The 23,424-nt window shown below is 39.2% G+C and overlaps 2 protein-coding genes across 5 annotated transcripts in view; both read right to left on the minus strand.

Annotated features, from left to right (window-relative positions):
- The window catches only part of LOC144586383 (uncharacterized), a 400,206-nt gene that overhangs the window by 206,929 nt on the left and 169,853 nt on the right, over positions 1-23,424 (minus strand). The gene's annotated exons all lie outside the window — the stretch shown is intronic.
- Positions 2,159-23,424, minus strand: part of PIK3R1 (phosphoinositide-3-kinase regulatory subunit 1) — a 69,156-nt gene continuing 47,890 nt past the window's right edge. For 2 of the 4 annotated variants that reach the window (XM_020783705.3, XM_020783706.3), the window contains 9 exons: positions 14,230-14,332; positions 13,569-13,667; positions 13,275-13,455; positions 12,413-12,538; positions 11,692-11,834; positions 11,396-11,572; positions 11,224-11,292; positions 8,400-8,570; positions 2,159-6,522 (listed from right to left, as the gene is read on the minus strand). In XM_020783705.3, the coding sequence (XP_020639364.1) occupies positions 6,333-6,522; positions 8,400-8,570; positions 11,224-11,292; positions 11,396-11,572; positions 11,692-11,834; positions 12,413-12,538; positions 13,275-13,455; positions 13,569-13,667; positions 14,230-14,332 (1,259 nt within the window). In that variant the 3' untranslated portion in view covers positions 2,159-6,332. Of the gene's footprint in view, positions 6,523-8,399; positions 8,571-11,223; positions 11,293-11,395; positions 11,573-11,691; positions 11,835-12,412; positions 12,539-13,274; positions 13,456-13,568; positions 13,668-14,229; positions 14,333-15,732; positions 16,741-17,826; positions 18,196-23,424 lie in introns of those variants that run through there. The other 2 variants (XM_020783708.3, XM_020783707.3) reach the window with 2 other exon arrangements.

The raw sequence follows: 23,424 nt of genomic DNA on the forward strand, positions 1-23,424 counted from the left end.
ACACTGAGTATCTCTCACTGGAGGAAATATGGGATATAAATGTACTGTAATAACAAACGGTTCTCTTGGCTCCCAACTATGTCTAGATGGCTTTCTAAAGTGACTGAAGCAGAAGACTCCTAAATGGCAATCAGCTTGGCAGCAAGAGAGCTTGTCATTGTTGTGAGGGATATTGCTAGATGTGGGGGAAAGAGGTCACTGAGCCATTAAATAAACTGGATTTAGCCATGTCACTTTCTCTGCACTTGAGAATATGACACAATTGTATTTCAATAATTACTGTATTTTTTGCACCATAAGACTCACTTTTTCCCCACAAAACAGGGGTGTGGAAAGTCTGTGCGTCTTATGGAGCTAAGAAAACAGATTATATTTTCCTGTTTTCTTCTCCTAAAAAATTGGTGCGTCTTATGGAAAGGTGCGTCTTATGGAGCGAAAAATACGGTAACTAACACAGATTGTTATTTTTCAAGGTACACTGGCTATAAGGAAATTTTAATAAATTGTGCAATTTAAAATCGGAAATATGAGTCATTAAGAAAGACACTAAAGATATTATGTTGTGTGTATTTCCTATTTATTTCACAGACCAGTTTTGTAATGGCTACAGAAAAGGAACTCTCTCCATCTCTGCCCACTTCAGTCAAATGCTTGGCTGTTTGTAAAAGTGTATCTGGAAAGAGTATGTCTTTGCATCTCCTGTACCACAGTGGAGAATCTCTGACACACATGCTGTTTTCAGCTGCAAGTCCTAAGAGCCTCAGCTAGCATGGGCAATACTGAGGGATTATGGAAGTTGTAGTCCAAAACATCTGAAGGGCCAAAGGCTGCTGAGCCCTGTCTTATACACATCTCCCTCAACCCCCAACTCACAGAGGTGGCTTCCTCTTTGAACAAGCCCTGGCTCTCTATAGTTTTCTTAGAAGCCATATAGATGGAATTTGGCTAGACTGGAAGAAAAGTACAAAAGGCCTGAAATTTCAGAGAAGAAAAGGGCTTAATCAAGGACATTTAATAGTCACTTGAAGTGTGTTCAATTATTTGGGAATGCCAAGTGGCATTCTTTCAAGCCATTTGCATTTTTAAAAAAAAACTGTGCTTCATCTTTTATCATAATCAGCTTTAGAAGGTCATAAGAACATTGAAAACTGCCTCACAATGAGCTTGGAACTGCCCATTCTGGAAATCTAGCCTAGTATTACCAACTCTGGCTGGAAGCAACTCTTCAAAGTTTGAGGCAGACTTCCTTCCCAGCCCTACCCAAGGCCCTTGACGGCTACCCATTCAAATACTAAACAAGCCAGTCCTTGCTTAGCTTCTGAAATTGGAGGTTACTGAGTGTGCTCGGCACAGCATGGTGCTTCTTCAAGTTTCAAGTGATTTGTCATGTGGAAAAGAGTTAAGAGAAACACACACACATCTGTCCACCAGGTGCCAGTGAGAACTCCAGTTCAGAGTCTCAACTGGAAAGTTTATAGCAGATGAGAGCAAGTATCTCATGTTTTTAAAATCAGCTGTCATTTAGGAGAACCCATAAAGTGGGACTATACTGCTGCCACACATTTAGAAAGAATACATACGTATAGCATGCATTGGAACAAATCCAACTACTAACGACTGTCAAATAGGCAGAACAACCCAAACAGCTTGGATGACAGAGAATGCATGGCAAAGAAATGGCTGGAATCCAGGGCCAGGCAAACCCACACCAATTGATGGAGATGGGCACTACAGAAGCTGCATACTTTCCCCTCCATCCTAGGATCATGCTTGAGAGTACAGGACACCTTTGGAAGCTGACTGAAAGCCACCTCCCCTCAGATCTTTTAACAGCTCTCCCTCCCACCCTTTTTTCCTTTGGTATTACAAGTGTGAGAAAGTGATGTCTTTGCCAGCAACAAGGAAGAGTGTGAGAGTGGGACTTCTCCATTTATAGGACTGTGCCCCAAAGGGTGGAGAAAAGAGCCCACCATCCTGTAGAAGAAACCACAAAACTTCAGTGTATTGTTTCCCCCTTCATGTCTAGGATTTTATTTGAAAATCCTCTGCTTTAATCCTTGGCTCCCTTTTGACTTTCGTTATTTATCAGAAAACAAACCAAGAAGACTGGCAGTGATGTGCCAACGCCTTCATTGAGAAGAGGAGTCAACATGGAAAGTGCAGTTTCAAAACAACCTTTATTCTGGTTGAAGACCTAGTACAATTTTTTAAAAGCAACTTAAAACAGGACAACAGCTCCATCAATTTAAGAAAGCCAACATTTTCTAAGGAGGTGAATTTGTTAATATTGCCTTTTAAAGGCAATGTGCAACTGATCTGTTTAGCCTCTGCCTCCCTAAAAAAAATCAATTAAAACAAAAAAATATAATGTTTTAAAAGACATTTAAGAGAACAGAGCTTAGCTTTATTTTTAAGGTGGGGAAAATAAGAATAAAAATAGCAGCATCTTGAGCAGCTAATGCAATCTCATAGGGACAAATGGCAAGGCAATTTTTCCTAATTTTGTATCTGGCTCATTTTAGTGAGATCGTGCTACTTTTTGTTTGTTTGTTTAAAGGAACATTGCATTTTGAACTGTGTCCCATGGGAGGCATTGAGCTGGGAACTGCCCATTCTGGAAAGCGATCCTGAACAAAAGCCACTATAGGAATCACTTTTCCAAACAAATACCATGCATAGCAAAAGCTCTGTGTTAAATCGAACCAATGTTCTTTACAATTAAAAAAAAAACACATCAGAATGATAACCCCCCAAAGCATCATAGCTCATTGTTAATTACAAGACAAAGCCACTTTTTCTACAACAGCTGACATTGAAACATAAGATTTGGCTTACACATTAAAACAAATTCTAGAAACATCTTTTCCAAGCTCCCCTATGCCTTTTGAACAAGTGACCTGAAGTAAATTCAGACACACCTATGCTATTCATTCTTCACTAGTGAAGCTCAAGTGAGGAGGAGTGGGGAGTGTGTGTATTTGTTGTCAAAACAAATTAGAGATGGTGAAATACACCATTTTTTACGTTAGCTGTATGGAGAACAGATTTCCTCCATATTCAAATGTCTTTTATGAAAAAAAATCCTGTGTATCTGAATTATTTCCATGCAAACAGCATTCCCATTTACACAAGCTTCTGATTATCAGAATTTGATACTATTTTTGATTTTATTTTATTTTTCAACAAACTGAAATGCCAAAACGTTTAGAGAACCCTTAGGACAGCTTAACAACACATGAAACGACAATGAACTCCAAACACTAAAATACAATTAGGAACACTGCCAGCCTGTCACTTTCAGCCAGTTTGAATAAATGGGAAATTTGGAGAAAAAATTCACTGCATGCTTAGATTCATTGAAAACTGCAGCCAAAATACATCCATTCATGCACTCTCTCTCCCATACACACGTATATAAAAGTACATCAGAGACCACAAACCTAAGCCTCAAGTTAAGGAATCCATAACTTGTTTTGTCTGTAGTAGATGCATTCATGATATAAACATGGCAGTTCTTATTCCAGAAGCCCTGTTATCTTCGCAGTTCAGTAATTTTGGTTTTGTCTCTCTGTGTTCTCAACCAGAGAGGGAGTCACATGTGGAGAAGCTGGCTTTTGCATGAGTATCTGCTGCTGGAATTGAGAACCACCTGCTAAAACGGGTACTGTGCAGGTAGTCCCCAAGGCTCACCCAGGGACTATGCAGGTGGTTCCCAATACATGATTGGCAACAGCACACAGCACCAAACAAATGGTCAATACTGTTCAAACTGAAGTACTGATCAACTGTTTTGGGGGGGAAGGGTTGTGGTGGTAGGATGGCTGAACACAGGCCCCCGTTTTCTCTCTTAAAAAAGGGACCTAGAACCAGGCTTCTCTCCTCTACAAAGAGAAGGACCAGATTTGACAGTAAGTCAGGTATGGGAACCTACTGGTGCACATTCATGTTGCTCTATCAAAGTGCATTTTGGTCAGATTAAAATTAAAATTACTTGCTCTTCATCAACCACTCACAAGTTGCCTTTTAAGAACAAGAGCAAGATGCATGCTTTTCTGCCCTTCAGAGGTCTAGGGAAAGAGTCAAGAAACGTGTTAAAACTGGGGGGGGGGGCAATTTGGGGTTGATCTTTGCTCCATGAGATGAAATGTGATTTAGTCCACTTCCTCCTGAGAAGACCTAGAGTCATTCCACTGACTCTAGTGAGACTAATTCAGCACAAGAGGATTAAAATTTGCAGCCTGCAGTGGTAGCCCTAACTCCTTCCAAAGTCTCTCTGAAGGTTGGCAAAATCCCTGTTGACTTTTAAAGGTGTCTGAAGTGAACCCTGAAGAATGCTGAAATAAGCTACATTCTTCAGGAAAGTTAAGTCAACATATTATTGTTTAAAAAATCTTTTCACACAGCATCAGATAGTAAAAATATTGGTAAATTAAAAAAAGTGGAAACAAAACCAACTTTTTATAGTGTTAGCAAACAATAAAAATATATCTACAAGTAGTCCTTGATGCTTCATTTTAAGAAGCACAGATTGCCTAAGGGATCAAAACCATAAAGCGCTCTACAAGATCTATTTTCTCTATGCTTATTTACTGAAAAAGGAAATCTGCCCAGAGTTCCTTGGTGGAAAATATAAAATACAACTATGGTCTTTATTTTGCTATTGAAGAAATGCAGAATTTGGTTAAACACTATAATACTGAGGTTTTATGTTTTATTCATTACTTTTACTCAGTTGGTAGCTGATATCTCTTTTCTCTTTCAAATGAAAATCTTTGTATTTTTTTAATTTAAAAGAGACAAATGTAACAAAATATTTGTGGGGAAAAAGGTGTCAAAAACAAGAGCTTTCTAAAATTACTCTTATTGTTATACAGTATGAAATATAGATGCCAAATGCACAAATTTTTTTAAAAGAAAGCAAAATTATCTCATGTGATATAAACAGTATCTTGATGCAGTGTCTACTAGAATTGTTGACCAGAATTTTACACAGGTCTGAAAGATTAAATCTGATTTATCTACTCTAGCAGTCAGTGTTTTCCATCTCTCTATGTGCAGCATTCAAAAAAAGATGGAAACGTCTTCCAAATACAAGTACACCCAGGAGAAATACCTAAAACTGAATCGAATATAGTGGGATATCATAATCGGAATATATTTTCCAAACAATATTGCTGAAATCAGAGATACTTTGCAATGTTCATATATTTTTATTGAGTAAAGCAGCTTTGATGCTTATCAGGCACTGCCCAACAAAATATTAATTAAAAAAAGAGAAGTCTTCAATTTTAACCTTGAGCTTGTAGCTCAATACTCTTTAAAACGGGGGGCGGGGGAACCCTGTTAAAACAGCTCATAGTTTAAATTCCAATGCCAACTTTTACTGACATCCTGTACATTTCTTTTTAAAATTAAAAAAGGGTGGGGAATGAACATAATGAAAATTAACACAAAAATATGAGTTAATAGAACATTTTGAGATGACAAAGGAAAAAAATAAAGCAAGCTTATCCTCTAGTTACACTTGAAACAAAAACAGCCTACAGAAAATGAAGTATTGCATAGCAGTGTAAGGATTCAGCTTTTTGAAAACCAAATAATGAACAGAATAAGTTTGGTACTGAAGGTAGCCGTCTATGATAGCTAGTAATCCAGAACTATGTACATATTATATACTGTAGTCCATAAAAGTCCAGTTTTCTTCAGTCTTAAATATCTTCTTTAAAACAAGATTTTCAACGTCTAAACAAAAAACACTTCCTGGCACTTTCTGTCACCATGCCCATTTCTCTGATGAACACATTGCTGAAGTCTTTAAAGTGTCCCTTAAAAATGAAAGTGCCATTCTGCTACATATTCTCCATGAAATCAGCAATCCAGAGCTGTGGGCAACTGCACCCCTATTTGCAGCTGCATCACCCAAATCACAATAACTGAGAATTTCTGCTGCCATTTATACAGCCCCCGTTAGACTTTGGGGTCTTCAGAGTTCCAACATCTGAGCTCTTAAAGCTTCAAAAAGATGGTCTGCAAGCACCACGGTTAAAGGCCTCTACATCCCTACAGGGAGAGAACACTTCTCTCTCATTGTGTATTTTTCCTTTGCTTGTTTTTTTAAAAGCACTTTAGATTAGAAATGTGTGTTCACAGCTCTCAACTCAGCTATCTCTTCCACTGCAGTTGTGAAGAAAGCTTCAGTCCCATTCAAAGACAGATGGCTTTGACACCTTCACTCCAACTCAAGAGCCTTCTCTACCCAGAGGCTTCAGGATTCTTGAATTATCTTTGTGGGTGTTGAATAAAAAGAGACAAATCCCAGAGTATTAGCATCTTCATCGCCTCTGCTGTGCATATACTGGATAGGCTAGTGTGACATTGAGAGAGTCATTGTGCTGCACTAGCGATGTGTGTTGATAATGTAGCACCAGTTCTTTCAGCGAGTTGTACAGGTTATATGGCTCCGCGAATCCATATCCAGTAGGTGTTTTGTTGATAACACAGTGCTTCACTTCACCATCCACACTAAGGAAGAAAAGATGGAAGTTCTTATGTTAGAAAAGAAGAACTTACTTGACTTGTCTTGCAAATAAAACAATGAAAATACATTTAAATCCATTATTACTGTATAATCTAAAATTACTTCCTCTATTTTAGTTGTATTATTTAACAACATATTTGCAATTACCCCATAGGCAGAATAATAGAGTTGATGGAGGCCTATAGGGCCACTGAATCCAACCCCCTGCTCAACGCAAGAGTCTAAATCAGACTATATCTATCAGATACTTCTCTAATTATCTCTTGATTGCCTCCAGTGATGGAACACTCACTCCCATGCCATGGTAACTGGTTCCATTGCTGTACTGCTCTAACAGTTTGGATGATTTTCCTGATATTCAGCCAAAATCTGGATTCCTGTAACTTGAGCCCATAATTATGTTTCCTATAGTCTGAGATGATTGAGAACAAATCTTGCTCCTCCTGCTCTGTATAACATTTCAACTATTTGAAGAGAGTGTTATCATATCTCCCCCCGCCTCAGTTTTCTTTTTTCAAGGCTTTCTCTGTAACATTTCCAACACCTCCACAATATTTATTCATCTTTGAACAGTATTTCTATACATATTTAATACAAGTGGGCCTCACTGAACTTAATGGATCATACACTATGTCACTCTGACTCCATTCTCAGGTGCTTATTTGATCCAGCAGTCTTCTGTCAGTGGAATGGGAATGGAGGACGTTTTGTGGCAGTCACATTCCTGTCCACAGTCCCCATGCCATCTCCCATGCTGGTACCTGCATGTCTGCATGGGACTCCAACCCTCCTCCATGCTGCTTTCCCCATCCTCAGCCCAGCAATAGTATTCAGCCTGTGGTTCCACTCACGACAGAACCCCACATAAGGGGTGGGTGGGTGATGGAGTCATGCATGCACAGAGGGGCACAGATGCACACAAGAGAGGCGGAGCCTACCCAGAGGTGCTAAAAATTAAAGGGTACCTTGCCTGCGAGGCAGATTTTTTGGGTTTCAACAGGAGAACAGTCAAAAATTGCCACCTTGTCATTTTAATAAGTGAAATCACTAATGAATCAATAAGTCCTGTCAGTAGAAGAATGCCAATTAGATGCAATCTATATAAGCCTATACAATTGTGCTGTTGTTCAATTTAGAAATCATTTAATTTCACTGTCATCTTGTTAATGAAGAATTTTTCTGAAGCATGAATGATTTTACTCAGAAATTAAGCTAAGCCTACATGAGGCAGAACAACAAGCTGATGTGAAGAGAGTTTCACTGAGCATCTGAAGCAAATGCTTCAAGAGCAAGATGAGCATTACAAAGCATGCTTACAAAAACAGATGGAAAGCTCTCCTTCATCGTGACAGATCAGCACAGACAGGCTAGCTTAAGCAAGTGGGACAAATAAGGGTGACATCAAATAGCATTGAAAAGATTAGTAATTACTAAAGTAAAGAAGTTAATATTTAGATTAGCCTTCCCCAATCTCGTGTTTTCCAGAGTCGCTGGATAACAACCACCATCTTCCACAGCCAAGGTCATGTTGGTTCGGTATGATGATCAGGCAGTTCAGAGCAAAATCCTCAATTGTCCTTCATTTAAACTTATTTGTCTTTTATAGTATATCATATCCTGAAAGTCTGAGGTGTATGTGCACAGGCATATTATTTAAAGCCGCAAAATTACAGTAAAATGACCCCTTCAAAGGAAACCCAACTAGACGGATATTTGGGCCTGAACTTGCCTAAATGTCATAGGGAGAAAATCCATTAGCTACAGGTGTAGAGATGATGCATTTAATTTTGAGGCGGGGGGAAGGTTAATTTAACATTCTATACATTGCTTTGGAAATAGCACAAAATGTTTGGCTACATACACAACAGAGCAGGCGTAACAGCCCTGTTTGCTGCTCTCTCGAACAAGGAATGTTCCATCCCGTTTTCCACGTAGCAAATTTTCAGCTTGGCTTCGGTTGATATTTCCCACATTCCATGTTCGTTCATCATGATGAGGCAAATCTTCATCATCTTCCACCATAGAGTATTGGCTGTTTAAAACATCCAAATGTATTTAGTTCAGTAGTTGAAAAGATGACTCAGGCAGCATGTTTTATGAGGATAAAATGCAACTTTCTGTGATTTCCTAACTGAAGTTCATCACTACTTTGACAAGTTTGGGGCAATACAACTGCAGACTTCTTTACTTGAGTCTTTACTTTACAAAAGAGCATCTATACCACACTAGGTCTTGCTGCAATTCACTGATACCAAGACACTTGTATACTAGAGATAGGCAGGAAGCACTTTGTGACATATTGTCTAAATTGTCAGCGCAGCACCCCAGGTGCTGTGTGTTCACTGTCCCCACCCCCTCGGCCAGCTCCGCCACTGACCTGCCATTGCGCACTGCTCCCTCCCTCCCTGTCATGCGATCTTCCATTCTGGCAGGATCACAGACTTCCCCTTCCCTGCCTCCTCCAGCTGTGCTGTAGGAATCCATGCCCCACCTTCTCATCTGAGTGGGCAGCTGCGGAGGGAGGCAGAGAAGGGAAGGCCAGGCTCCTCCTGGAATGAAAAATTGTGTGGCGAGGAGGGAAGGAGCAGTGAATGCTGGTAGGTCAGTGGGGGAGCCAGCTGGGGAGGAGTGGGGAAAGTGAATGTGCCGACAACTTAGACAACACAACATGAAGTGCTTCGTGCTATTGTCTACTTCATGTTAGGACAACAAACCATTTTATTTTAAAAAATACGCCTGTGAAGTTTTCATCTAGCATTTTTCGTATGATCATCACTCCCAGTGCCAACATGGTTCAACATAAGATATTTTGAAATATACTAAGAATCTTATACACATAAGCCTACAGAAGACTTAGGTTAAAATAACCTAAGTATGTGAGAGGAATTGTACATATGGTTTTGACAACATCCTAGTCATCTGTCATGGTGCCTGGACACACAACTCAGAGCATAAACTGGGCATGTATGAGTGTGCAACAGACAGCTGGCACAACTAGTTATGCCATTTCCAATTTATACTGCTCAGTTCCTAAAAGATTCTAGTCTCACTGAACCAAAATACACACTGCTCTCCAGACATCACAAAATGGACTCATGAACTAGTTGGAGAAGGCCCTGAAATAATGAAGATTGTTCAAGTTTACATGGAGTAATGCAGCACTATACAGTAATTAGTTTTCTCCCAGGTTTTCCCCTATTTTTGCTAGTTATCTTTTTTGTTGGCTCCCTGCTTCAAATATTTGGCATACTGTATTATGTGCTATCTGCTTCAAGAAGTATCATTCAAACATCAAATAGATGCAGGAAGACCTGTTGCACTTCACTCAATTGCTCCAGATACTTCAGATTATATTACCGTATTTGCCAGCATACAAGGCGACCGGGCGTATAAGGCGACCCCCCAACATTTCCACTCAAAATATAGAGATCCTTATATACTTGCCATACAAGACTACTCCCTCTTCTGCACACCTTCCACACACCAAATGTCTGGGGTTGTGAGGTGTCTGTTTCAAAGCATCTGAAACACTTTGAAGTGCTGCCTCCGTTTGTTGCCTGGAGGACTCTGCTGCCAGGGTGACTCTCTTTCCCTCCGGAGGACCAGCGAGACAAAACAGAGAAGTGCTGCCTCCGTTTGTTGCCTGGAGGACTCTGCTGCCAGGATGACTCTCTTTCCCTCCGGAGGACCAGCGAGACAAACCGGAGAGACCAGCCGAGACGAGGGGGGGGGGAGAGATACTTTTGAAAACCGGCTACGTGGATTGTGCCTGCAGGGAGACCAACTTGAGCAGCTCGAACAGCGGGAGAACTGCCAGGTCTGAGAACCAGGAGCGGCATTTTTGGGAGTTCGGAATATTGGTGGAGCTCTGCCTGGGCTTTGACTCGGGGGAGCTCCCTCCTAGACTGGAGCTGCCGAACAGAGGGACGTGGTGCCCTGGCATTCAGAGTTAGCCGCTGGAGGGGCGCTCAGAGACACGATTCGGCTTCACGCTGTCAGGGGCGCACGGATATACCCGCTCTGGGCTGTTGGGGTTGAAGTGCACCCGGCGTACGACCCCCCCACTTGGAGGCATGTTTTTCAGGGCCAAAAAGTCGTCTTGTACGCCGGCATATACGGTAACTTCTGGCAAATCACAATGTGAGTGCAAAAGAAGACGAGTGCCCTTAGAAGAGTGGGCCTGACACACCTACCGGGGCCCTGTGCACAAAGGACTCTTGAAGGGATGCAATACAGCTTCTCTGTATTGCAACAAAGAAACAAAGTAACAGAAAGTATAAAAAAGGCTTGTTTTAAACACCACGATGATGATGTCAGTAGCCAAAACTATAATAGCACTGAACTGGCAATTCATGAAGAATGGGATTAAATTAAATACCTCTATCGCTCTTGTCATCCTAATCTTCAGACAAGCAAAAGACCAAGCTAGTTTATGGTATCAAGGAAGTGAGAAAACCAGAAATTGCCAAATACCCCAAACTTAAACTACTAGAAAAAATTATACTGGGTGCCCAGTCAAGTTTTCCCAGTAAAAAAAAGTAACATGATCCTTTCAGTTGAGATAATTTATATTATATTTACAACAATTTATATGTCATGGCAATTTGTATTCTAGCAATGAAATAGCACTGAACTGAAGCTTAACTGAAATGATATAAGTATCCCAAAAAGCTTTCGGTACTCACTCTTCTGTATTTTCATTGCCAAGCCATTCATTCAATTTCTTTTGCCGAACACCTTTCTGGGTAAGCCACCTAGGAAGCAGTTTTAAAGACATGGTTAGTCATGGTAATATCCATAAAAATTGGACTCTCTAAAAGAAATGCAGTTAAAACTCTGGCAGCTATTGAGACTTACATTAAATACTGATCTCTAGTCTTTCTGAGCTGTATTAGGTCTGGTTTAATGCTATTCATGCGCTTGTCAATTTCCCTGTACTCAGCAGCTTGCTTCTTTAAATCCTCTTCCAGTCTATGCCGACTGTCTACAATTTCACTGATTCGAGATTTCAGCTTTTCATAGTTGTGCATAATTCTAGAGAAAAACAGGTTAGAAGATTAGATTCTGGTCAAGACTGTCATGTATTGCTGAGGTTTGCCAGTTTCTGAGGGGAACGTGATTTTTTTTATTTTTAAGATATAGCTACCACCAACCTTTGTATTTCCTTCTCATTTCCTTCCCTCTTGAACTTTTCTATATATTCTTTGCTGTATCTTTCTTGTGTTTGGCACTGTTCTTCAAATATTTTTATGGTTTCATTAAATGCTTCAATAGCCGTTCTTTTCATCTGAATTTCCTGGATGAGAAAAGAGACATATCTTCAGGAAAATGCAAAACATGACCGGTCATTCTATCCCTGAAGCACATCTATGAATGCCTGCAACATCCCTCTGAGTACAAAGAATCAACTTCTTTTCATGGAATATATGCTGCTGCCCTGTATCAGATCAGGCCATTCATCTATCAGTATTGTCTATACTAATTAAAAGAAACTCTTCAACATGCTAAAGAGTACTTCCTAGTCCAAACTGGAGAGACACTAAGAAGGAACTTTTGTGTGCAAGCCCTCCCTGCTGCATAACACAGTGAATTGTTTTTGAATCTGAAAGTCAAACCCTGAAAGAATAATGAGGAAAAAACTCCTATTGAGATGTGCTTTAATTCCTGGGCACACTGAAGTAGTTCTTCATATACTAAGATATCTATCATTTATTGCATTTATTTTATTCAAGACTTCATTACTGGTTTACTGCTGGAGAACTTTGCAACTGGATGTTGTAATTCAACACTGAAACAGTGTCAGCATGAGCCTTACTAAAGTAAATGGGCCATGCTGTGGTTGATTGCTTTTTAACTCTGGTTTATGGTCCTCACCTGAGATGTTCTTGTATAATCTTCATAGAGCCTGTCATATTCCCGGTTTTTTTCTTGGAATTGGATATTGTATTCACGCAATTTCTTTCCAACAGCTTCAATACTATCTTCTTTAACCACTTGATCCTGAGAGGAGATGAACACAGAAACACATTCACTGAAGATACAGTTTCTTATAATACATTTTCCATAAAACTGTAATTACTAAAGAACTGTCATTTGTAAAGGAAGGAACACATTATCCATTAAGTTATCCATTATGACATTATCCATTATCACAGCATGAGGAATATGTCCTGTGCATGACAGAGTTTACTACTTATATTTGCCACCAAAAGCAAGTGTACATTTGACACATTTTCCTGTGGAACAAGGCACCTGATGTGTTCAACAGATACAATGGTAGGTTCTTGCCTACAAAAAACCCCTCCAAAAACCACAAAACTATTCCATTATTAGCTGCTTCTTTTGTTTTGCAAAAACTACTGGAGTTTGCATTATTATATAGACAAACTAATTACAGTGATGAGTAGGTTTATTTGACTGATGACAGTACTCTAGGAGAGTAGCTAAGTAAGTTCTGTAGCAAAACTCAACACAACCTTATGTGGCTACTTAGATCAACAGGACTGATGTGGTATGAACTTTCTCTCATAGGCTATACTCCACTTCTTCATCTGGTGACATTAACACAAATTGCCTCTTAATATTCTCTTGAGAAATATCTGCAGTTTTCAAATGCAATTTCAACAGAAACTTATTTTTAAAGGCCTTTGTCTCCTAGCCCTCAGGGATTAATTGAAAGATAATATTTCTGTAGTCAAGCATGAGGGGAGGGGTTAGGTAACAGAAAAAAATTTACCTGTTGATACTTGGACACTGGGTAAAGCAGTTTAACATCCAGTTTTGGATTATACTGGGCTAAAGACTCGTTTCGGTAGTGGTTTATTAGCTCAACCACAGAATTGAATGTTAATGGATCTGAAAAGCCATATTTCCCATCTCGGTGAAAAATTTTGATTAATTTATTATTTCCCCCTTTCCTGTAAATAAGATTCAGAAAAAGGAAGCATTCATATTTACATTGAAAAGTTCTCTTAAATGCAGTCATGGTAAATAGATAAATAAATAAATACTCCAATTCAACTGTTTTTACCTTAGTGTAAGTGTATAGTCCCCATGCATTTTGGTGGAAGCATCTCGTACCAGGAATGTACCATCAGCAGTGTCACGAAGCTTCTCATTGACTTCTTCCCTGTGAAAGACCCAAAAGCAACATCCAGTTTAGTTTCCAACTTCTAAAAATACTAGTCTTTTACTCAGAATCTATTTTTCCATTCTTTATTTTTATTATGCTGAGCGCAAGCACCCAGAATCTACATATGAATTCTTCTAATTACTTGTTCTTCTCAGAACAGTTATTCCAGTGGAAGACTGTTTTACCCACTTATTCAAAGATATTTATGCCAAGGGAGAATTTGGTTTCAGCCTACTTTCTCCCTTATATACCACAAGGCTCAAAATAGAAGAGATCTTTGGTATGTCTTAACAACAGCTTTAGATATTAAGAAACATTGGGCACTCATCATATATTGACAAAACAATCTTGCACCTGTAATAAATTAACAGTGGAATGTTTAGAGGGCTGTGTTAATTCTGTGTTTCTAAGTTGGTTGCCTTTTAATGTTTTAAAACTATAGAATGTAAACCTATATTACAAATGTTCTGAGGAGACTGCAGTATTCCTTTTAAAGAAGCAATGTGCTAAGTGCATATATATGTAATTGCCAAAATGCAAGGTGTCTTCTTGCCCTTACCTTGAGATATCGCCCCAGTACCATTCAGCATCTTGCAGAGACATGTTGTTATTCATACCATTATTTGTTACAGTATTAGGCTTAGGAGGCTTAGGAGGCAAGGCTGCAAATAAAAAAGGAAAGAAATCTTTACTCTCTGTACCAAGCAGGCAATACAAGTTCTAAAATGATGAATGATCATATTATCAATATGCACTTATTCAGAAGTGATAAATTATTGTAGCTTGTTTTTGCCTTCATCAATGGCATTTCTCAAGCTACCACCAGTTCCTGTCCAAATAACAAGTAAACACAATCCATTCTTTAGCAAGCAGATTTGGTGGCAATATACGTATTAGCAAGCATGTCTCAATGTGGCTTTCCCTAGGTAACTGTGCACAGGACACTAGCCTTAGTGTCTTAGTTATCTAAAAGTCTTATGCTCCCAGGCAAGGGGAACTGCAGCTCCCCCTCTCCATCCAGAAACTGCAATCTGGACTTCAAAAAATATAAATCAAAATTTGCCTCCACCTCAGTTTCCATCCTTTGTTTTAACTTATTTCCATCAGTTATATAACATAATTACTGTACATACAATATTATTACAAAAGTACAATACATTATTCACTCCCACCCAATGCATTTAATTATTCAGAAGGAATTATTTTGCTTTACAGATCCAGCACTGCTATGAAAAATCCCAAAACCAGCAAATCCTTGGCACTGTTTTAGAAAAAGAACTGGGTTTCTCTGATCCTCTGCATTTTATATAACACTCTGCCCCCCAAAAAAAAACACTTTAAGGAACCCATCTGTGACCCAAATATCCCGGGTATTAATCTTAGCATTCTATAGGATAAAACAGTTCAAAACTGCAAGACTGATTAAAAAGGCACATCCGTTTTGCTCAATGTCAAAGCTGCATCCATACGTTATTGGGTGCCAAAGAAGATACTGCAGCATTTCTATCTTATTAACTGAGATTTTTTGGGGGGGAGGATAACACTGGAATCCAGATTTTAAAATATAGAAATGAAGCCACCTTTTTAGGACATTTGCAAGCTCAGTCCTACTCATCAATGCATGGACCAAGTAGAGCAAACTGAATGTTGCACATTTCAGAGGTTTCATGCAGGCTAATGATCTCCCAACATAATTCCAAAGTAAAAATGGTCAGACTTCAACATTTCTAACAATACTGCAATAAAATTTAGTATTAGTTTAGGGACAACATGTTTTGAAGCATTTTTGTCTATTGTGATCCAAAAAGCAGAACTACATTTACTGCATAACAAACAGACCTACAGGTGAGAAAAGGAAACTAAAACAGAAATCACATGACAATCATTAAGAAAGCCAAAAAGAAAGAAAGAAAACCTTTTCTAACCCCTTTTCTGATGCATTAAACACATTTTAATTCAAAAATACAGAGAGTCAATCCTAAGCATCTATCTGTGCTCTAAAAGCACTGCTCTTCTACCATCCGGAATATACTCGTTTTTAACAATAACGCTGCAGCATTACCTGGTGGGTCCATTTCTATGTAAAACATCAAGTCCGTACCACAATTTATATCTGTCCTAGGATAGTCTATGTCCAGGTCTTCCATGTTCCAGACAGTGTTGTACATTTGTATGAGTTTCACCAAGAAAGCTCAGTTATAAGGAAACAGTCAGTATCTCTTTGTAATGGTGTCTTGGAATTCATTTTAAAACCTATAAGGGGCTGCACTGTAACCTATTACATCATAATCCCCAGCCAATCATGTCAAATATAATGCCGCTGGACCACTCCTGTTTCATCATTTTTTGTTATTCCTTGTTAATCTTATTGTCGTTTCAAAAAGGACAGACACTTATGATCGGCACTTCATCTTTTTTATAAAGAACGCTGAACATGTTCTCAGCTTACGCTGATTCTTTCCCTCCCCCTTAATCTTTTCTGTCTGTTGCTTGGTACATTCCACTGCTGGCAGGTTGACAAAAAGCTGATAGGCTGCAGTAGGAAGCATTTTCTTTCAATACAGTAGATTTCTTGCTACACAAAGGTTGACTGCTTCTCAGTCACAATGTTCCAGTATTTAACCGAAGCACTTATCAGAATTCCTTTACATACATTTGGGGTTTTAATTTTCCATGGAGAAAAGAAGAAAAGAAAAGTTTTGGAAACCCCCAATAAATGTGCACTATTTTGCATTTTGAATTCTTAACACAGTCAAAAACATGGTACTAATAAGTATAAGAAACAGTGATGGAATCATTCACTCAGTAAGCCAGTTTGAAGTGTAACTCTATTGTGTTGCACTTCAGTTAAAATCCCAGTCAAACTTTCACAACATAAACGAACAAACAAAAACACCTTTACAAAGCAATGAGTCAAAGCCAAACAATGTTGCTTTAATTAAAATCAAACCTCCAATCAACACATGCTTTGTAAAACACACATAGATGCTTCTCAAGGTTTCTTTTGTCTTGTTCTCATCAAGGTATTTGCCATTGTGGCAATTCCTAAAAAGTAAGGATTCTTACCCTCCCCCATATCAGCTCTGATACTCTTCTGAAGTTTCTTTATAACACACTTTCCACTACTGTGAACTTAAAAAAACCTCAAAGCAAAACCCACAGGTGATTTTTTTTTGTTTCAATTACCGAGAAAAATCCTGCTTATTATGGAACTTAATATTTTCTAAATATTTATAGCCCATTTACAATGAAACAAAAACCAGGCATGGAGACTATTTAATTTATCAGTACCATTCTTATCACCACATTGTTATACTGAAGCAGCTATAGAATATAGGAAAGCCATGAATACATTTTATTTACACCTTCTACATACACACTGCACATAGGAATAACCCCCTTGACTGCTTTTTCTCTTTGAGACATGCCTAGTCTATGAAGACAGTCATAGCACCAACTGTAGCAAAAACATGTGCAAGTTCCATGCCCGGCCACAGTCTTCCTTAGAGTCAGACTCAAGTAGCCTCCCACTCCTGCCCATTTAGGTGGACATGCCCTAGAAATTCCTTCCATTTGCCTCATGTAACTGGACACTTCAGGCTGTCCCAGACACAAGTCCAAACATTGAACTTGACGGTTTAGCCCACCTGCTATCCAAATAACTGTGTTGCCAAGGTACGTTGCTTAAATTAGATTATGAAAGAGACAAAGCACACATAGCGAGTTGCTGTACTTCATGGAGCCAGTTGCTGCAGTTTTTATTTGCATTTTCCTCAAATAGCTTCCAAAAGAGGGGAGGGGAAGGTGGAGACAGTAGCAAGAACAGCAGTCTCTCACCAAAGTTTCACAACTGACTAAATTCTGGATACTTACACTTGCACGATCAGGTTACGGCTGAGCCCAAACTAGTCTAGCTTGCCGTGACACTGCAGCAAGCAGGTGATTTTCCACTGTTCCAACACATATTGGGCATGCAGCAACTTTCACTCAAGCACAATTTTGACTATACTTTACTTACAACATGTAAGATTTACTGTCGCATGTATTACTGTGGTTTACAGGCACAAATAAATGTATACACATCCTCTGAATGCATCAAATTTCTTTAAACAGTGAACAAACTTAGATATCCATTATCAAATTGACAGTCACTTACTTTGTGTAGTGTGCATGACACACGCTTGCCTATTCAAATTTTGACAACCTGAAACTTCCAGAGGGCGAGCAGGCTTTGCTGATTTCCACAGAATTCAGAGAGGATGAAATAAAAAAGCTTCCCTGAAATAACCAAGACGTGTCCGCAAAAATGAATGCTATTCTTGCAGCTCCTTAAATCCAGAAGAAAGAGTTGCAACACGCAGGATCAGAAATCCCCCAAGTCCTTTTACCTTGAGAAAGAATCAGCTTCTGTGCTAGTTGAGACTATCTGCTTGTTTCTGTTTCATCACTGATTTTAGCAGGTTTTTTAAAAAAGTCCCCTGTAGCTCGCATGTCTCTCCGAGATAAAGATCTCAGTTTCATGATTAACTTGGGCAGGTTCAAATATTTGCTGAGCAAGGGATTTCAGGTGGGGGAAGGGAGCTAGAGTCAAAGTCAGGGTTGTCATCAGCTAACAAGTGACCGATGCAAGAACAACTGATCTCCTTTTAGCCAAGGGATTGAGAAGACCACTGTAAGCTGCCTTAAAATTGTCCCTATAACTAACTGCTGCATGCAATACTGAAGCAGATGACTGTGAAAAAAAAAGCATTATGAAAAGCCAAATACAGGAAGTGGCTGCGCGAGCTTTGGCAAGGAGGGAGGGTGGAATGGACAGAATGAAAGCCTTCCTTGTACAACTCTGTGCGTCTGAGAGTCCACAAGTGCAGAAAAGCTTGTTAGAATTTACTGTACCATTTTCTACACACTTTCACTAAGTCACAACGACAGGTGTTGTTTGTAGACCCAGAACATTAAATCCTCCACTGCTGTTCCAAATTAAAGTCAACTTAAAGTCCAACTCCCTGCTTCTTTCAGGTATTATACACCTTTCAAATAACACACTGCATACTCCTGCGCAGGCTTATTCAGGAGCAAGTCCCACTACTTGCAACATACCTTACTCTTTGGGATGTATGCTTACCACTGCCTTATTTTGGTCAAATATTACTGCAAGAACTCTACAATTAGGATTTCGATAAAAAAAAAGAAGCTGGATTAAATCATTTTGCTAGCCTCTTACAAGGCAGGTGTCCTGAAAAGGTGAAAGATAGATGACAAAGTCTTTTATTTATCCTTCTGTTTGATTACTTGCCATTAACTATATCAAGGAGAAGAACTAGCCTCAAGGTTTCTTGGGGAGGGGGGATTATAGCCAACTAATCTACATACAAAGTATTAGCCAACTAATATGCATACAAAATTGTTATGCACAAATATGTTTATTCTTTGGAATACACTCCTATCACCTTTCAGCCAGGGTGCTGTTATGTCTAGAACAGGTGATGACAGTTGCAGGTGTTAAACAGTGCAGAAGGCACTAAGTATTCAAGCTGCAGGGAGCATGCTGATTGGCTCTTTTGCTCCTCTGTGCTGATTGATGGGACTCTGTGATGGTGTTGGGCATAATGGCAGAAAGGAGACATGAGGTGTGTGTGTGGAGGGGGTGAGCTGGAGACAGCTTGGTCTACTGTCTGGATATTTAAAGGCTGGAGATAGGAAGTAGTTCCTGTAAACCTTAAAGGGAGTTTCCTTAACAGATTTGGGGAGGGGGTGCTATGTGTGCTGAGAATATTCCAAAAATAGTCACAATTATAACAGAATTAATCAGGGGCATGAAGTTCAGTCATCTTCAACTCGTTCGAACTTGCCATTGCATCATTCTCCTTCAAAGCGGCCCCTGACTTCCTATCTTCCCACAATCTTCCCATTTCTCTGCATGTTAAAGCTACAGTGCTGTTGCACATTTAGGATGATGGGTTCTCGCATTCCCTCCTTCTACTACAGAAACAAACTGAACTATTTTTCTCTTTGTACAGTAGATTCTCCAAAAGAAGAGAATCTGTCTACCCCCCCATCCAGGTTTGCATAAAAGAAGCTTGTTAAAAACTTCTACCTAAGTATAACCAAACATTTAATACTTTCTATGACACTGCGCTTGTGTAGCAGTGATGTCTAGGATTTAGGGATACTGCTGTTGCATCAGAATTGGCCCAAGATTTTAGCTGTCAGAGACAAAGGACAAGAGGGTGCTTTATCCTCAAAAGGAAAATGGTCTGAAAGCTAAATCTTCTTCAGCATTAGGAACAAAGCTGAATTTTTAAAGCAGCTGATGCAGCTCCTTCAATATAGGAAGCAATGCATATATATAGCCTCTGCATATGAAGAACCACTAGGCATGCATGCTGCGCACAGGAGACAATGGACCTACAGGGGGGCTGGATTTACGTCTCCAGCTTGCTCTAGTCTTTGCTCTGTAAAATGTAGTAAAAAGTGGGATTATTTCACGTCTTGCTTGTATGATGTGGTTTTGATACTTGGTAGATGGTGCTTCAGAGAAACAGAATTCATAAACACTAGAAACCAGATATGATAAAAGCAATTCAAAAATCAATTCTAGGAACTCTCCATGTGATTATTGATACTGGGTACACCCAAAGTAATAACTGAATCCTCTGTTTAAAAATAAAAGCCTATCAAGAAAATCTGGGATTCACACATCAGTAAGGTATTTTATTTGTCATCAATTATGGGTAACTGTTATTATTAGCTTAGAAGGAGAGCCCTCTGCTGGACAAACACTGGAAAACAGATTGGTTCAGTTAATGTGGCAAAAGAAACAAAATCTGTGCTTTTATGCCACATCACTCAGACTCACTAATGTCTTCTAAACACAAGTGACTTGTACTGTATCTTTATACTGAAATGTATGCAAGCACAGGTTAAAGGTATTACTTGCTGATAATGTACTTATAATGCTCTTTAATAATACCTGTCATGCTCTCACTCAAATCACTATAGCACACTATTCTGCTCATTGCTCAGCTAAGTTCATTTGACATGCAAGAACCAACCAATCCTGACAGAGCTACTCTTTGGATGTTTACTTAGATGTCAAATATTGTATGTCAAACAATAAAATCTAATTTGTTTTCAAACTAGACTTAGCTCTTTTAAATAGTTTTATAAATGAAAAGACTGCTCCTCATACAGATTTGATTCTATTTTTACTAAAGGGTACTAGATTGGAAATAGCTAAAAGATGGAAGCTTAACACTCCAATCTTCATTAATGCTTGGAATTGGAGGATATGGACACTAGCTAATGCATAAAGTAGGAATAAGCAGGAATCAAACATATACAGGTCAGTTTATTACTACCTAGTCTGATTAGCACTTGCCTCTTAAACTTCCAGTGCAATTAAAGATCAAGGAACAGGGATGCAGCCTGTGCTGGATGGGGTTACATTCCCTCTGAAAGCACAGCGACACAGCTTGGGGATGCTCCTGCATTAGTCTCTAAGTCTGGATGCCCAGGTTTTGGTGGTGGCCAGGAGTGCATTTGCACAATTAAAACTAATGTGCCAGCTTTGCTCATTCCTGGACAGGTCTGATCTGGTCACAGTGACACATGGCCTAGATACATCCTGGCTGATTACTATACAGTAATGTGATCTATGTGGGACTGCCTATGGAAAATGTCAGGAAACTTCAGCAGGCCCCAAATGCAGCAGCCAGATTGCTAACTGGGGCTGGCCACAGGGATCCCTGTAAACCCCCCCCCCCCCATTCCAGCAACTCCACCGGCTGCTGATTTATTTTCCAAGCTGAATTCAAAGTGCTGGTTCTAACGTATAAACCCCTATATGGCTTGGGCCCAAGCTATCTCAAGGACTGTATTTCCCTTCATGGGCCTGCTCGAGTGTTAACATCATCAAGGGAGACCTTTCTCTCAGTCCCATCACCATCACAGGTGCATTTGGTGGGGACATGGGAGAGGGCCTTCTCCGCTGCTGCTCCCACAGTTTGGAACTCCCTCCCATAGGAGGCCAGGCTGGTCCCATCTTTGCTGTCCTTCTGCAAGCAGAGACCTTTCTCTTCAGGCAAACTTTCCTGAGTGACTGATTGCCTGGGTGGGCTTTTCTAAAGACTGCTGTACCTTACTGTTCTGAATGTGTTTTGTTGTTACTATTGTCCCCCCCCCCCCCGCAATATGGCATTTGTTTGATCTGTTTCTATGTGTATACTCAACACTGTTGGTGTTAAATACTTTTAATGATGTAAGCCGTTTTGGATTGTTCTTAAGGAGAAAGGAAGGGTAAAAATATCTTAAACAAAATTAAAATAAATTACTGCTGTGGTATTTTTAATATAAGCATGAAGGATTTACAGATTACTATGTTTCTGTGATGCATATCTATTAATTGTATAAGAAGATGGAAGTACTTGCTATATGTATATATTAAGTTTTGTATCTTCACTTTGTATTTAATATTTATGTAGTTTTTTTACTTGTCTTAACCCCTACCTTTTTTTCCTGCTATACTCTAACACTTGAGTTAGGCTTGCTCCTTTGATTTCTGGTTCCTTCCTTTTTCCTGATCTACAGTTCTACAGAATCTACCCGCCAACAAGGCCACAAGAGATTCTAGGAATTATAGCCAGAACCCCCCAAAACAAAACAAAACAAAAAACCCTGAACACACAATTTTCTTGAGCTTGGCCTTGTATGTTGGCAAAGGAAGAATGTGTTTGCTATGATGACAGTTAGGACCTACACTTTTTCTAAGAACTTCTATTAAAATTAATTGGGTTGCCCAGCTAGCTCAGGGCAACTTTCTGATTAATCAAAAGATTTGAATCTTGCTTATTAATTGATTGCTGTTGCAGCTCTACTTTACATAAATTATTTCAGTAATCCTTGTAACATCTCTGCAATGTAGGTCACTATTAAAATCTCCAATATTAATAGAGGGGCAGAATGTTATTTACCATGTTAAATATGGAATATACTTACAGTTACATGGTGATATTTGCAACATAAGATTCGTAATAATGTATGTGGGGGGGGCAAAATAGAAGTAATTGCATAGGCAATAAATCCAATGCATTCAGTTGGAATACCCTCAGACCTGAAGAAAAGTTCTAGTTTAATCAGGCACCGAAAGTCTAACCTGTCAGAGTCTGCCTCTTCTTATTAATCTCTTTTTAATTGTGTTTCAACATGCTTTATGTTTCAATTATACTTGCTTTTTAATTTAAATTCTACTGTTAGCTGATGGATATCCTCTTTTTTTAGTAGAAACACGGGAAACAAATTTGGGAAATAAATCAGTGCACAAAGAGAGGAAAGGGAAATTGCTCCAATTCTATTTGCAGAAGCCGTAAGGCAGACCTCTGGAACATATATTATTATCCTTCTGAGGACCAAAGTGACAAGGTAGGAATCTTGTAATCTTTGAACATACTGTATGTCTTAAGTGAATTTTTTATTTGTTGTAAGCAAATGACAAATAGATAAGATCTGCAACAAAACGTTATTGCATGAAGTAAACCCCATTCAGAATTCCAGCTATTCCATTCCATTATACACAGCTACTGGTTCTCACTCATCCACTGAATAGACTCAGATCTCACTAATCTATCTGCCCCCTCTCCAAGGTATTTGTTTTCCTGAGGGTACTTTTCCTCCTGTGTGTGGTTTTATCTGAGCTATATAAGGATTGCCACTCAGAAAACTAACATCAGTTTTACCATATGTTTCTGTTTACTTATGA

The sequence above is a fragment of the Pogona vitticeps genome, chromosome 2 (genome assembly GCF_051106095.1).
Source record: "Pogona vitticeps strain Pit_001003342236 chromosome 2, PviZW2.1, whole genome shotgun sequence".
Classification (NCBI taxonomy): Eukaryota; Metazoa; Chordata; class Lepidosauria; order Squamata; family Agamidae; genus Pogona; species Pogona vitticeps.